We start from the raw sequence: 17,019 nt of genomic DNA on the forward strand, positions 1-17,019 counted from the left end.
TTCGCTGGTCACTGCACTTTTTTACTTATTATAAACATAATTATGTTTGTATTCGAATTTCAATTTGTTCAGTTTCCAAATAATGACGATCATTCAAGTTCAAGATCATTTGGCAAATTGAATGAAACTTGTGATTCATTTGCGTTAACATCATTAATTCGAGTGTCATTAGCAGTTCAAGTAATCGGTAATTGTTGTGCACCTTCTGTGAAAAACACCCCCACACCAGTGATTCGGAAGTGGAGCTGACGAATATGAAATTGAAAGTATTTGCTAATTTGTGAACACATTGAACTGTTAAACGACGCCATATAAAGGGAATGCCCACGTATTTCAATAAATGCTTAGCTACCAATGGCGATCACTTGTGAATAATTGAAATATTCCCCGAAAGTGATTTTTGTAAAATTGTAACGGTGCATATCACACACCCTCTACATATTTGCTTCAGATTGTTGAATAAATAAAAAAAAAATATTTTATAAGCAAAACATAGACTTAAGAATCGATCGATTGTTTGCATTGTTAGAAATAATTTCGTTTGCGTTGAGGCAAAGCAATGATTTATTGCCATGAAAATCTTCTTTTTAATGCACCAAAGAGTGTTTTAGTTGTTTTTTTGTTGTTGGTAATGTCAATTTCATTCCCAGCATTCATATGCTGAAAGGTCAGGGAACTGGCTTTGATTTGGCTTGGTTTTTAATAACATTTGAAGCTGCATAAGATCGCAGAAGAAGAAATGTCAGGCCAAGTGACGAACAAAAACAGCTTTGACTTTTCTGGCCTCTCTTTTCCCTAAATGTGCGTCTTTTCCACAATGTGTGTACATTGCTCTGCACAGTTATATGGAGCGGGGTTGAATGACCCAATAAAGCTGCCATATTTTGCCAGAAGGGAAAGGTTACCTTAGAGCTCATCAAAATGTGTGAAAAGGTCTAAAAATTGGAGAAAAGTACAACTCAACTAAAAACTGGCTGGAAAATATAAGACAGGTATTTGTAGTTTAGGCTTACATGGCTGGCATTCCTGACAGAGACCCATTCATCTTTCAAGCTACATGGGTAACTTTACCATTTGTAAGAGTTGAACCAATAGTAAATGAATTACATAATCGTACAATAATCCTAATATAAATTGTTGCAGGCAAGTAGTAATTACATGAATACTATAGATTGGAAAATCTAATGCACCTACACTCATTTCGTTTTGTTTGAGCGGGGAGGTAAGGTTTAAAATGCCTTCGCACTGTCAGGGACCATCGTCTGCTGCGTCGAGTGATGTGTCACTAAAACAATCCCTCCTCTATCTCTCCTGGAGATGTTTCCTCTACCCCAGAACTACGGTAGCATTTCATAAAATACGGAGAAGATCCCAGTAGGAGTTCTGATAAAAGCATCGGAGCCAGCATCATTAGGTGGGTTAAGGTTAGCATATCGGTTAAGCATTTCTGTGCATGTCAAGACGTCTTATGTACGTGCCAATAAGTTGCCAATTTTCCGCACTTTCTACCATTTTTTCGATGATTTTGTCTGCTTTTAAGGGACCCAGACTGCCTTCGATAGCTTTACGATCTAATTTCCATCTCTTATATTTGAGGAATGTGTGATCTGCATCGTCAATAGGTGCATCTCCGTAGATGAAGTTCGTGGCTTCCGTTTTCCCTAGTTTGTTAAGATATATTCGAAAACATCCATGTTCAGATAGCATCTCAGTAACCTCACCTCTCCGAACTGTCTGTCATATCATCTATTCATGTTTTGTTATCTATGTTTGGTATAAATCTTGCTGTCTATCTGCCTTTCGTCTGTGATTCCCACCACTCTTGCCATATTTGCAGTGTCTGTGCTCTAATTTATTGCCTTGCGCTGTTAGTAAGGGCGCATGTATGGTCCTTTTTAAGGATCCATAGTTCTCTTCATTCTTTCGCTAGAAGATCTATAGGTATCGTCGCTGATGATACCTTGCGGTACGCTGAAGCAGCAAGGAGGGAAGCAGTTTTTTTGGGCTTTGGCAAGAATCTTGCGGCGACACTCAGCTGAGGCCTTCGATGTCGGCCGTTAATCCTCATAGCGCGGAATCTCCGTTGCGACATTGTGACAGATTTTTTTTTACACTCATTGCCAGTGATAAAAATACATTAATGAAGCACAAGGTCAGACGCGATGCTATAAAAACTTCTTAGTTTCTTCATAGCTGAATATTTATTTTGAATTATTGTTAAACTCAACTAAAAATTCGAAAAAACTTAAACTCAACTAAAAATATGTAAACAACTATATAGGTATATAATAGACAATACATACAGAAAAAACCCACCAGATACATAGATTTTTATTTTTTATTTATTTTATTTCTTGATAATTTCATGCGCTGAAAAGTTAAACTCTTGAGATGAGCTAGTAATAGTTATTAAGTTCTTTTTTTGGTAAACAAGTGTTCGCATTAATTAAAAAAATTCTCTTAACAATAAACCGCTTGAAAATTGAATAAAAACTTTTATTAAAAAATTGTTCTTGTCATAAAGTAATTTATAAGAACTATACCTATAAATAAATATTAATACCGATAACAATGTCAGCCTTGAAATCCAACGTAGAATCTCTCTTGCCAACAAGTGCAACTTTGGACTAAGTAGGCAATTGAGCAGAAAAGTCCTCTCTCGACGAACAAACTAACACTCTACAAGACTCTCATCATGCCTGTCCTAACGAAGCGTGGACGGTGACAACATTCGATGAAGCGACGCTTGGAGTGTTTGAGAGAAAGATTCTGCGCAAGATTTTTGGATCTTTGCACGTTGGCAAAGACGAATATCGCAGGCGATGGAACGATGAGTTGTATGAGCTTTACGACGACATAGACATAGCGCAGCGAATAAAGATCCAGCGGCTACGCTGGCTGGCTCATGTCGTCCGAATGGATACAAACGCTCCGGCTCCGAAAGTATTCGATGCGGAACCAGCTGGTGGTAGTAGAGGCCTTCCTCCTCTGCGTTGGAAAGAAACATATCTGATCTGTAGGAAAACTCATGCTTAAAACTTATTTGAAAATTGCAATATATAAATTTCCCTTCAATCTTGAAGTTGAACGCCCGACCAGTATTATGAGCGACCCTAATGTGCATTCACTTGGTCATCCGATTAAAGAGCAATGCATTGAATGACTGACTGTCTTGCCAACATTGCGATCGATCCAATTGAGCGCAAAATATAGAAATGCCGACATACTAAAAAAGGGCACAAGCAACGAAAAATCGATCAAACCGATCATCTATAAGTAGTGGCGATAGGCAGAAAATAGCAATAAACAGTGATGAAATACTTAAATGAAAATGAAGTGAAGCAGAAAGCATTGAATAAGAAAATAAATACAAGTCGGTCAAATCGAATGCATTAACCGTACAATGTCCGCTACTGGAGGATGGCATGACGAGCTGCAGCAACAAAGCAGAAACCTTACTAGAAATGCAGTTGTAATCACTCGAAAAACCGCAGCTAGTGGCCACTTGTACCACCATCCAACAATGTGGCACCAATTTCAGGAGATACCCGCACTTTCACTCTGGCACACAACTTTTAACGCAATGAACGAGAGAACTGCGGAGCGGTGCATAATGGTACAGATATGGGCATACACACATACATATGCGTACGTAAAAGCTAATGCACTTGCTCTTAACCACATACATACATACATATGTGTGTATTTTGATGCAGTGCAATGTAATTTTTATTATTCATATTCTCATTCATGCTAAAGCACATGAACATGTGCACATGGGGCCATCGTTGCGGACTGCGCTATTATACATACATACATACACATGTAAGTAAAATATTGGAGTATGGCTAGCCAAGTTCTCGCAAAATTGTAGTCTTTAGTTTAGCAAGTTGAGAACTACTAAAAAAGCCTTCTACAAAAAAGCAGTCTACAAAATTTATAATCTTCTTTGAGATAGTGACCAAGATTATTTGTAACCGATCAAAACATCGACAGAATAAACATTTCAAAGTAATAATTTCGAAAAAATAGTGTGATTAAGGGCTGAAGAGGGGGAAACTATGCAACGAATGGGCAGAAAGATTTGTTGAGGCGTTTATATTCTGTTATTTGTCTAACAGAAATTATTACTGCCAAATTTACTATTAGGAGTTTTCAATTTACTTATAAAATTTAAACTAACGCGAAACCCATTTTCTTTTATTTTCTTTGAGTTTATGACTAAATACTTAAGATTATCGAACTCGTCTCGAACGAGAGATCACATTTGCGTGATCTGCAATTGCATTCGTGCCTACATTCGAAGGCTTTCACCAATGCGATCAGCGACATGATTAGCGGACAACTTGAACGATTTGCGCTAAGCGGCATTAAATGGATCATTACCTGGCTGCTTGTGTGTATTTACTATATGCACATGAAAGTGTTTGATTACTAAAAACTTTTCGAAAAACTTGGTAGAATTAAGTCAATTGTTCTTAATGTCCTCTCGCACGGGTACTATCTTTAGATTCTTCTTTAAGTTATACAATAATATTATCTGAGCATATACAAATATGGATGAAAATAAAGGCATTGCGAAGGTACTACATACATATGTATATATGTATGTATGTGTAACTCTAGCCCTTCGTTAGTTTACGTATCAGTCCCTTGAGTCTATCGCTTTATTTTATGTGGCATTAAAACCCGCTTTAACCGCCTGCTTTTGATTGGGATGTAAATTTGAAGAATTCATCTTTAATAACGCCAAATGATCGAAAAACTGTTTTCCAACCGCGGTCTGCCCTCGGTAGGAAATGTATTTTTGCCACAAAAAAGCTTATCATAAGAAACCATCCGTCATTGGGAGGCGGCGTAAAACTGTTTCTCTTCCCTTTGAGCATAATATCGAGAAAAAACATTACAAATTGGAGGATAACCTCGGCCAAATACCAAACAAAGGGTGTCATGGTAAACTGTATTAGTACATACAAATGTATCCTCATATATACTCACAATCCCATTTGAAAATCTTTACCAAATATTGTTCCTTGCAAGTTAATATCATTAGCACAGCAGACCATGCGTCTCTTTGCTTTGCACCAGACAAATCCTGGAAGGGTTCAGATATTTCAACTTGCACTAGCACTTTGCTAACATTATTCTTCAACGTGCAGAAAAGCAGTACCATTAATTCTTGGAAACAATGCTTGATTATTTTTCTGTCTAGACTATCAAACGCTCGTTTAAATATTTCAATAAACAGACAGAAGATATCAATGCTATGCTCGAAAATTTTTTCAAAAATTTGATTTACAAGGAAACCTTGATCAATTGTTGATCGACTGCTGCTAAAGCTGCACTGGTACCCATCTATTATTTCATCAGCATCAGTTTACAATATTTGTGAATACTTTGTATCCGACGTTCAGTACCGATATTCCTCTATAATTTTGACATTCAGTCTTGTTACCTTTCTTATGTATGGACACTACTACGCTTGTTAGTCATTCACTAGGTGTTTTATTCTTATCTCACATAATTTTCACAATGTGCACAATAGAAGAGAGTCGTACAATGCATGGTCGAAAGCACCCTAATATACTTCCTGCAACAAATCGATAGCACTTACACATTTAGACCAGTTTTGTTAAAGTTAAAGTTAAAGTTAAGTTCAGTTAAGTCATAGTTCAAGATAATTTTTCATACGAATATTCGCAAGATTCTGTGCTTTTGGAAGATATTTTGTGCTATATTAGATGTGGATAAAGAGTGAATGCTTATGTAGTATTGTCCTATCGAATGATTACCTAAATATAATATTTATTATATTGTATTGCGGCCGCCGTAGCCGAATGGGTTGGTGCTTCCATTCGGAATTTAGAGAGAACGTAGCTTCGAATCTCGGTGAAGCACCAAAATTATGAAAAAGTTTTTTCTAATAGCGGTCGCCCCTCGGCAGGCAATGGCAAACCTCCGAGTGTATTTCACGAAAAAGCTCCTCATAAAATCATTTGCCGTTCGGAGTCGGCTTGAAACTGTAGACCCCTGAATTTCTGGAACAACATCAAGACGCACACCACAAATAGGGGGAGGAGCTCAGCCAAACACGCGCCAATTATATATATACAATATATAAACTATATATAAAGTTATTTAATAAACTCTAAACCATGGTGAACTAGCTTCTGAAGAAAAACATGCTGCCTATACCTTATCTTTTTTCGAAAATTTTTCTAGATATTTGTGTACTTTTGGAGAAGTGAATATGGCTGTAAAGGAAATCATTAGAAGAAAACTCTATATTCGACAGATAAAAAATTAGCTCACATGGAGAGTTATCTTCTTCTTCTTAATTGGCGCGCTGGATCTTTATTCGCTGCGCTAAATCTATGTCGTCGTAAAGCTCATACAACTCATCGTTCCATCGTCTGCGATATTCATCGTTGCCAACGTGAAAGGTCCAAAAATCTTACGCAGAATCTTTCTCTCGAACACTCCAAGCGTCGCTTCATCGGATGTTGTCACCGTCAACGCTTCTGCACCATACGTTAGGACAGGCATGATGAGAGTCTTGTAGAGTGTTAGTTTTGTTCGTCGAGAGAGGACTTTACTACCCAATTGCCTACTTAGTCCAAAGTAGCACTTGTTGGCAAGAGAGATTCTACGTTGGATTTCAAGGCTGACATTGTTATCGGTGTTAATGCTGGTTCCTAAGTATACGAAGTCCTTTACAACCTCGAAATCATAACTGTCAACAGTGACGTGGGTGCCGATACGCGAGTGCGCCGACTGTTTGTTTGATGACAGGAGGTACTTCGTTTTGTCCTCGTTCACCACCAGACCCATTCGCTTTGCCTCTTTATCCAGTTTGAAGAAGGCAGAACTAACAGCGTGGTTGTTAAGGTCGATGATGTTATTTATAGAAAATCAGCAGCTGTCCATCGGAAAGTATATTTGCAAATAAATTTAAACGAACCTAGTCACTTTAAAGTAGATTTTAAACAAAAATGAAATGGTGCATCGCAAAAATCGGACAGATTTTTAAAAAATTAATAGACGATGTAGTAAATCTGCCATTTACTGATGGCCTACAGAGAAAGTGGGAGAAAAATAGTGTATTCGAATTAACATATGTTGCAGAGCAGGAAGACAGTAGAAAGGTTAGCAGCGAATTGTAAGCCACATTTCTATTGGGTTCCAGGCCATAAGCGCATTGAAGGGAACGACCTAGTAGACGATAAAGCGAAACGGGATATCTTTATCCTTGGATTTTGTCGATATTGACGAAAACCAACACCAATACGAATATTATACGAAGATATGTTCAGAAAATTCAGGAGAAGGTGGGAGACCTTGCCCACTTGCAGGAATGCTAAGGTGATGAATAAGTATGACGATCACAGTCGTACTCTACGCATACTATCACTAACATGAAGATATATCCCACTAGCGGCTTATGCTTAGAACATAGCAACCGGCGAGGAATGTAAAAAATGTTGGAAGCAGGGCTCAAAAGAAACTGCATAGCATCTCCTTTGCAAGATGTCCTGCGTTATTCAAAAACGCTTTAAATATTTGAGGGCACCACAGTTTGATAGATTGGAAGATATCTCAGCAGCAAGCTGGAGATGTCTCCTTAAATTCGCAATAGAAGTAGGCACCATGCGGGAGAACTATTTCAAAACACAAACACGCACCGACTAATGAGCTCCATGTGGTATCGCTATGGACCGAACCGGTCAATGCGTGACTAGAAGTCAACGAGCGCAACCTAACCTAACTTAACTTAACTTTTGATGTTCAGTTAATTTTACTAATCATTTTACAGCTGTTAATTAATACTGCACCTACAGTTACAAATAAATGTGTATTATAAACCGTTAGAAATCCGTTGAGTAGCAGAATATAGTTCGCATCAATAAAGAAAAATATCCGCTCATTAACAGTAGAGCAAAAATTATCTGTGTTTATTAATGCCGGCCTTACTAGAAAGTAGTCAAAATGGGGATGCGCTGGCTGTCGCGATATTTAATATTTTAAATGTTAGTTTCATATCGAATCAACTAAACATTAAAAACCGAACAGAGCGGATCGTCCACAAGAGGTTGAAAAAGTTTTTCTTTGATATCCTAAATTGAATATTTTAATGTTCATTAATTACACACTTTTACTTTCCTCATCAACAGATGCTCATACACACACTCACTGGCATATACATACATACATACATACATATGCATTAATTTTCATAAATGTACATATTTATTTGCTGTTACATACAGGCATATGGTATGAAAAATATGCGTATATCGGTAGCTTTACTTACCAAATAGAAATCTATTGGCTTTTCTCTCATCTTATTATAAGCCTTTTGTATTTCTGTTTGCTTGAGCGCATGCGCGATATGCAATGCGCTCGCATCGAATCGACCGTATTTATAATCGGAATCGTTTTGTGACGGTGAGCTGACATCACGGCTGCCATAACCATTTGGTGTCGATTGACGTGAACCTAATCCACCTGAACGCATCATCGTTGACGAGAGTGAATGCAATAGAAAATAATTAATAATATATAAGTACATATATATGTAAGTATGTATAAGTGATATAGACGAACATAGTTAAATCCTATTTCTGAACATTTTTTTAGTACATGTATCGGGTGTTTTTTTAAGAATTTGAGAACTTTAAATCCTAATGCCAAACAGTAATACTTTTTAATTATAATTTTTCTTTATTTCTTCATTTAAGAACCATTGACAACCTTACTGACTAGACTTACTGGTTGAAAGACTCAATAATTATTCGCTCATCCAGATCAAGACTTCTAGGAAGCCGATTAATCTCTTAAAGGCGTCTTGTAAGAGAAGCGAAATTGATTTAATTAGATCTGAGACTTCAACATAAAATGGATTATAAGAGCGAAGTACTCTATGAGGAACATTTAGAATTATTTCGCCGAGTAAATCTCAACAGTCAATGACACCGCATATTCTATCGTATATAAACATTAAGCTTTGAATAGGTCTTCGGATTTCAAGTGATAAAACATTGATAAGCATACACCTAGCGCTATCAAAGCGTAAAGGTTGAAAAAGAGCAAAACGAAAAAATTTGCTTGGAGCTCTTTCAATTATAATAGAATTTGAGGAGCGGTTTATTCCTTTGATGGAACAGAGACCGAACAGACTAAACACAAGATTATATAAGATTTTTCTAGTGTATGGGTCTTTAAAATCACTAGCACAGCGTCGCAAAAAAGCTAAGTAGGCATATGATTTCGGGACAATATACTAATTAATATGGACAATGAATATAAATAACGAATCAAAAATAACAGATCACGAATTTCATTGACTGAGACAAGAGTTAGATTTGAAACATAATAAGTTGACGAAAGGGTATTCATGGACTTGGAAAACGTCATGGGACAACACTTTTTAAGACATTATTTGTTTTGCAGAGCCCAGTCATTCAGAACATTCAAGTCTTCTTGTAATAACAATGTATCCAAACTCCTCAGATTCTGCGAAAGTCGTCTGCATGGAGTAAATATTTAGAATACTTGAAACAATGACCAACGCCATTAATGAAAAGTATTAACAAGATAGGACTAATAATGCTACCTTGTGGAACTCCAGAAGTTGACAAAAATGTATGGGATTGAGTATTCCCAATTTCAACAAATGAGATTCTATTTGACAGGTATGGTTTCAGCCATAAAAGGAAAGCCGAGGGGTTGCCTAGGCATTCATTTTTTGAATGTGATATCCGGCAGATGTCCGCCGTGCCTACGATGTTCCATGTTCCATACGATCAGTCCAATTTCTGACTACCTTTTCCAATAAATTTGAATAATAAATCTAAATGAGCCCAACAGCAAAAATGCGGCGACTTCAATTCTTGCACGAGCTGTATTTTATAGGCAAATAAGGCAACATCCGTACCTAAAATTGTTCACGTAGTTGAAGGACGAAGGAAAAAAAATTTGAGACCGACAATAAGTCGACATTTCGGCATTTAGTTGAGCACTTCGCTCTATGAACCTTCGTGCAGATTTATGTTTTTTAAAGTAAATCTGTATTTGTAGTCAAAGTAAATCTGGAATTAAACGATCCCTGATGGCTTGTCAGAGCTTGCTGACCAGAAATGTCAGCAGTTTGCCATGCTCAGCTATTAAACGATAGTTATCGATATGGATAGTTCTCACGCAGCTCAAAAAAAAAATAAAATACCCGATATGTGCCATATTTTAATGCTTGTCATAAATTTATTTTCGTATGCCAATATTGCATTCGTTCGAATGATACCCGTATAATGGGTAGGTGAATTAGTAAATATGTTTGTATGTATATACACACATATATTGCCAATAGATACATGCATTTATACATACATACATAGGTATGCCTTTTTGAATACTTACCGTCAACTTCGTTGCGTGTTCCGCGGATTTGCTCATTGACGTATTTGTTGGTGCGTGGCGCATTTAAAGCCTGTCTTATACCCACTGATGTTTGATCCAAATGGCCAGGTCCACTCTTTGGTACATGTGAACTACAGTAAACCTAAAAATATAAAACATTTGCATTCCATTCATTAAAATTTCAAAGAATAAGCGCGAATTAAATGATTGAAAAAATTGCACTTATTTGATTGGTGCCACTCCATGTAAACAAAGCAAAGATGTGTGGGATTCAATAAAATCTATGAATGGCCTTATAAATGTCCATAACTTGGCAAGTGTGAGTATTATGTGCATTAGGGTGGAGCAAAGCATGATACCTCATACTTTATTAAAAAAAATGTATATATATTTGGAGTATTTTTTAATAGGCCAGTCTGTTTTAATGGTGTGTAGTTGTTGTGGTTTCTATAATAATAATAAAATAGTTGAGATTTTATTTTTTAGTAAGAAAGAGGGTATAATTTTTTGGAGATTTGTAAAGAGAAAGAAGAAATTAAATAACATCGATCTGTCAACCTTTTATACCAAACTTGGGGAATAGCACATTTTTCCCATAGGGATTCAACGGTAATTTTCAAACAGGGTTGGGCATAGTGCACTCAATAATTAATGTAATAAACGGATAGTTAAAATATTGAACAACTGAAGATTTAGTCATAATGAATGAAATACTTAAAGATTAGTGGTAGTGCAAAATGCCGAACTGTGTTTTCAAAGCACTGGCAACACGAGCAAAGTAATTAATATAATTAAATTTTTTTTTTAATTTGTGTGTAATTTTTTTTAGTTATGGAACAAATTTAGAGAAGGCAATCAAGAAAAAACTTTTTTTTTGTCCATCCTTATGTGCATACATGTGATATATGTATATTTGTATGTATATCCTACTGCATACTACGTAGGTGAATGCGTACATACATACATATGTGACACTTTTGTTGCCATTTATAAGTGAAACACATCTACATTTGTAGGCCTTCGTTCCACCGCCTGTAGACTTCGAAACTAACAACGCTAAGAAGTCGAAAAGAGCAACCAAACACCATTTTCGCCTAAGCAGCAGCATTCTTTTGTTAGACATTTAGTCATAGCCATGTTTCAGTGCGGTAATTTCGCAAAACTCCAAATATTTTGCTAACGAGCACCAAAAGTAGATTTTAGCGAAATTCATTGCACTTATCAAGTCAATTTCTCTAATTTTAGCGAGCAGTATTTAGCAAAGCAGGATAGCAGACTGCAGTTTAATTAAAACAAAAAAGTTCAATTAATGGTTGTAAAAGTTTAAAAATATTATATTTTAAAATGTTTAAAGAACTACGCCGCAGTTAAAAAAAAACTTTTAACTATCTAGTCTTCCTCAATGTAAAAACAAATGCTTGAAACAACTCTGATTAGATGTTTAACAGCCTCACATTCTAGTAAATTCGTGAGGCAAAGCACCCAAAGTAGAATATGCCAGTTTTTTTTTAGCAGTATATTTCTGACGCGGCTGGCGCGAAAAGTTTGGGCGTAACTTAAGGTACGGCGAACACTTTTAGGATAGCTTTGTTGGTCCATTACCTTCGATGTGGACAAAACTGATGTAACCTGTCAACACGAGACAGGCCGACCGACTCCCGCAGATTCTCCTGTCATTAAGCAGAAGGGACTGTAGGCAGCTGGTTGGACTGATGATGCGCTACTTTCTATGGGCGAAGCACATGGAAAAGGTTGAGATGCCTGCACTCTGCCCATGTGGGGAGACGGATGAAACGGCGGACTACTTTCTGTGCCTCTGCTCGGCCTTCGCTCGAATCAGGCTTGGGAATTTGGCACTGATGTGGTACGAAGCGATCACCTTGGCTCCTTGGCATCACAAGACCTACTCAGATTTCTTCGGAAGTCAGAAAAAGAAAATTAAAAAGGGAGCCTGAGCGCAGTACAATGGACTTAATGTCTGAGTGTTGTACTTGCTAGTTGTCCGGAGAAACAAAACAAAAAAAACTTAAAGTTCCCACTCTGCCTGTTTTGGAGTAGTCATTGAGATATCTGTAATGCGTACAAATTTATTATTCGAATTTCGCGCGGAAATATCGGGGCCTATTATTAGGGACTACGATTACACTTGCGGAGATGAAAATTAGCTTTCTGTAAATTATATCGGCTGTTTTTTAAGCTGCATGAGAACTATCGATATCGATAACTATGGTTTGACAGCTGAGAAAACCAAAAAGAGTGTTGACATTTCCTAAGGTTTGACCAAGTCATTATGAATCGTTTAACGCCAGAACAGCGCTTCAAAATTGTGGAAATTTATTTTGAAACAAAAAAAGATAAATCTCTCCGCGAAGTACATAGAGCAGTGGCGGCCTCTTTGGTCCTTATTTCTTCATAAAGGAAAAGTTCTAAAGATTATATTAGATTAAATTAGATTTGATTTGAGGTTTGCACTTCGATTTCATGGTCTTTTGTGCCCTCTACTCAGCACAAAACCTCATCTAAAACCAGTTCCCTTAATAAACTTAAGTGGAAATGAGAAAGGAGCTGCCACTACGGTAAATGGCGGGAGCTAACTGATTTTTTGTTTCCATTCCAAATTAATCAGCTAAACATCGGCGACATTTGGTTCCCAAAATACGGCGCAGTTTGCCATACAGCGCGCTTAGCAATCAATTTATTGCAATGTCAAGCCACCATTGACGAAATACGGCCAAATTCATTGGAAAAAGTAGTTAAAAAAATTGGACTGCTCGCATGGACGGCATTGTAGCTCATAGTCGCGGGGGACATATGCCGGATATCATATTAAAAAAAGTAAATGTCATGAAAGTATCTACCAGATTATATTAAAAAAAAATTATTCCAACCGTATTTCTGTTTTGTATTATCAATTTAAGTTCTTAAGTCTTCAAAAACACCCGATATATATCATAATATACATATGGAATTCTAATAGAATTGATTAATTGGAATTAAAAAGAATTTGGACTTCTATCTTATTTACGCCAAGTTTGAAGTGAACTCGTAAATTGTAATTATTAAAATTTGGTATACAAAGAAATGAGACTCAATCAACGGTTAATACAACTCTATTCAATTAAGAGCCCTTTATTGTAACTATTTGTTCCCTTTTTTTTTGTATCTAAACCTTGATGATTGCTGGCTGCAAAAGTGGTCGAAACCGAGGTCACAATAGACGTCTCGCTGCTACCTCATGAAAATGCCAGAATCGGCAACGTTGGCAGCAAGCTCTAGGCATTGAAACAACTCGGAAGATGAAACCGTCAAACATGCGCTGGGACAAACACCTGGGTAAACATTTTTTAGCAGAGGAGGAAATAAAACTCAATAAAAGAAGACAATCACTAAAATTTATTAAAATTATTGAGGAAGTTGAGCTAAGGGTCTGAATCCATAAAGGAGTACAATAGATCTATCAGAGTGCAGTGTTAAATCCCCTCACAACAAAATAATAATAACTAATTTTTCTATAATTCTATTCTAGTATATATTTTTGCCTGATTTTCTTCGTGATAGAAAATAATGATAATCGCGAAGAAGAAATAAGTAATGGGGTGGTAAGGCAGAGGTTAGAGTTATAGCTCCATATTTCGAAAGTTATAACATCGCGATCATCAGACTTTTCCCGAAGTGTGGGATTCAAGTTATTGACTCAACCTAAGGTTTGCTATTTAGCTTAGTTTAGTAAAATTTTAGTTGGTAAACGCAAATACCCTAATCAGGGTAGGGTTAGGTTAGGTTTCTGAGGCAATCGGTTTAGAATAGGCCCCTCACTTAGACATGAAGGTCCGTTGTGGTACCACTGTGTATCACGGGAACCTTGGTGTTTATTCATCATGGGACCATTTAGAAGCTCTTATGAAGTGTAGAAAAGGTTTTATCCTAATACCAGATAGTTCTATAGATGAGAGTCAAAATAGTATCATATTTTCTTAACAACCTGGCTGTACTCCTAGCTAAGGCTGGACAATTATAGAGGAAGTGTGCTATTGCTTCTTTCTCTTCCTCGTCTCTATCACTTCTGCAGTATTCATGAGAAAATATTCCCAGCAAATGACCGGTGACACAAGCCACGACATTCGTGATGTTCTTTCCCGAGAGGTTGAGGAATTCTCCTGACCCATTCTTATCTCTTTGCGGTCAAATTGGTGTAGTTGTAATACAGGTATTTTATTCTCTCCATGACCTATTGGCCTCCTGGAGAATAATTTTTTATCCTTAATTTGCAAGTTGCCATAGCAATTCCAATACTGCCTCTGTTTTCAAGCAGTGAAAGCTTATTTAGTACCCTTTCTGGATAGCTCATTGGCCTTACAATTTTCTTCAATATTCTGGAACCCATATAAGACTGACCTTGAAGACGGTCCTAATATCATTTAGAGCTGCCAGGCATTCCTGAGTAACCTTTGATCTTAGTATAACTACTTCCATTGATTTGATGGGCGAGTGGCATAATCAGAGTATGTGCCATGGAAATTATTAAAAAAAAAATGTTTTAAAAGCTCTCTCTCATATCATAGATGGATGTAATCGCTCATTTACTTCAATAGTGTCATAACTCAAAAAACCAAAATGTCGAGAGAAACGACTTGAAATTTTCAATTTACTATCGCCTTAAGTAAAAGTATAGGAATATTTTCATCTAAAGCTGTTTATACTTATAGATATTGCCATGAATTATTTTAGATTTATTGATCCCATATAAAATCACGTGGTGGTCATTTGAGTTTACTTACCTAATTTGTTTTCCTTTTTCGGATAACGACACTATTGAAGTAAATGAGCGATTTGTTCGTTCAGTAATTAAGCTTTGAAATAATGAGTTAATCAAAAAAACACTAACCGATTAAACTAAAGCGAAAGTAAATGAAAAGTAGGAAGCGAAGATTCAATTCAGTACAAAAAATGTAAATTTTATTCTTAAAAATGAGGCCTAAACTGGAATTGCTTTGAAATACTCTTGAAATTTTCTATATAGTGCCGAACTGGTTTACTCACCTCCTTATCGTCCTGCTTGTGCTGATTATTGAAATATGTTTTAAGTGTCAACTTGGTGCCACAATGTACGCATTTAAAGCAGCCAGAGTGGAAAAATGTGAAGTCCTTGAGGGGGCCCACTCGATCAACTTGATAGACGATTTCATTGCACCGCAGGCACGTTGATTCATAGAAGTTCGGGCGGTACATTTTTCTGACTCGTTTTCGATTTGAAAGAAATCTCTTTTATTCTTAGATACACACATTCATACATAAAGCCCGTCGACAGCAAATCGATACTGCTGTGGCAATGATTTTTATAAAACTCTTCGACTGCAATTGCGGCTTTCACTGCTTGTAGTAGCTTTTGGCGTTGATTTCTTCTCACTAGAATTTTGTTTGAATATTTCTTTCATCAGTTCAGCTTATATGCATTAATGCTGTTGGTATTGTTTTTAGTTTTTTTGTTGGTATAACTGACTTAGCTGGCGCCTCGTTGTGATGTGAGGGTCTCATTGAAAATCTTTGATTGATTCGCTGATTGAGCTGGCTTGAGATGGTACATTTGTACACGTTTCTCTTGTTTTATTTTAAATGAAATGTTTTAAATGACGTTTGCGTGACTCGCCTTCCAATGTTGCATGTCAACGTAATGTGGCACGCCACAACTGCAAATGTAAAAGAAATGGTAAAGGTTTAGGTAAATTTCAACGTTTTATTGTTTTTAAGTTTTGGATATTGATATACACATACGTACGTGCATATATGCATAAATATATATATACGCCTAGTTACAAGTAAATATACAAAGTATCTAACTTTGTTGGTAGTCCCACCCGGTAAAAGTGTATTGAAATTTTGAAGCAAATGTTTACGTATATTTTTCTTCACCAAATTTGTTAAATAAGATTTGCTTATATATTAAATATTTTAATTTAATCTTAAAACGCACTACTTCGCTTATTTGTTGCGTAGTTTTTTAAACCGAAATATTTGCCAAGGAATTTTCTCTGTTTACTAACTAAGTTGTTAATAATTGAAACTTTTAAAAATATATATTTGGGGTTGTTTTTTCTGTAACGACTTATACGGATTTTAGAATATTTTACGTAGGTTCAAATATGTATTTAATCACCGCATAGCGAATAGGTAACAACCGGAAGCCATACCAGATTTTTAATTTTGAAAAACGAAATACCAAAATTTGCTACTGGACGACGCTATTTGGAAATTTTTATTACATTATTACTAATTTTAAGTTGAGTTCGATATGATTAGAAATTGATAAACACGTATATCATATCGTTGCAATCATTTAAGAAAAAAGATAGAATACAGATCTTTCAGACCTGGTTTTTATGGATACTGGAAGCCCAAGAATTTAAAAACAACAAAAACAATAATGTTACTAACTTTTCACCTTCAGAATCGCTAGTATCATTGTAAGGCTTTTTTCAGAACGGCTCTTGTCGACAATTGAAGAGTTAAACCCTCTCCCAAAATACCTCAGGCAATATTGCCCATCCTGCTAAAACTTTGGCAAGCCTTCAGGTACGTTCCTCATACGTTACCATTAGATTGGTAGTG

General features: G+C 36.4%; 1 protein-coding gene across 10 annotated transcripts in view; it reads right to left on the reverse strand.

The window, feature by feature from the left end:
• The window catches only part of LOC128866970 (hillarin), a 58,046-nt gene that overhangs the window by 11,621 nt on the left and 29,406 nt on the right, over nt 1-17,019 (reverse strand). For all 10 annotated transcript variants that reach the window (XM_054108052.1, XM_054108051.1, XM_054108049.1 and 7 more), the window contains exons 3-5: nt 15,454-16,100; nt 10,414-10,555; nt 8,312-8,505 (exon numbers count right to left, since the gene is read on the reverse strand). In XM_054108052.1, the coding sequence (XP_053964027.1) occupies nt 8,312-8,505; nt 10,414-10,555; nt 15,454-15,642 (525 nt within the window). In that variant the 5' untranslated portion in view covers nt 15,643-16,100. The remainder of the gene's footprint in view (nt 1-8,311; nt 8,506-10,413; nt 10,556-15,453; nt 16,101-17,019) is intronic.

This window comes from Anastrepha ludens, chromosome 6 (assembly GCF_028408465.1).
Source record: "Anastrepha ludens isolate Willacy chromosome 6, idAnaLude1.1, whole genome shotgun sequence".
Classification (NCBI taxonomy): Eukaryota; Metazoa; Arthropoda; class Insecta; order Diptera; family Tephritidae; genus Anastrepha; species Anastrepha ludens.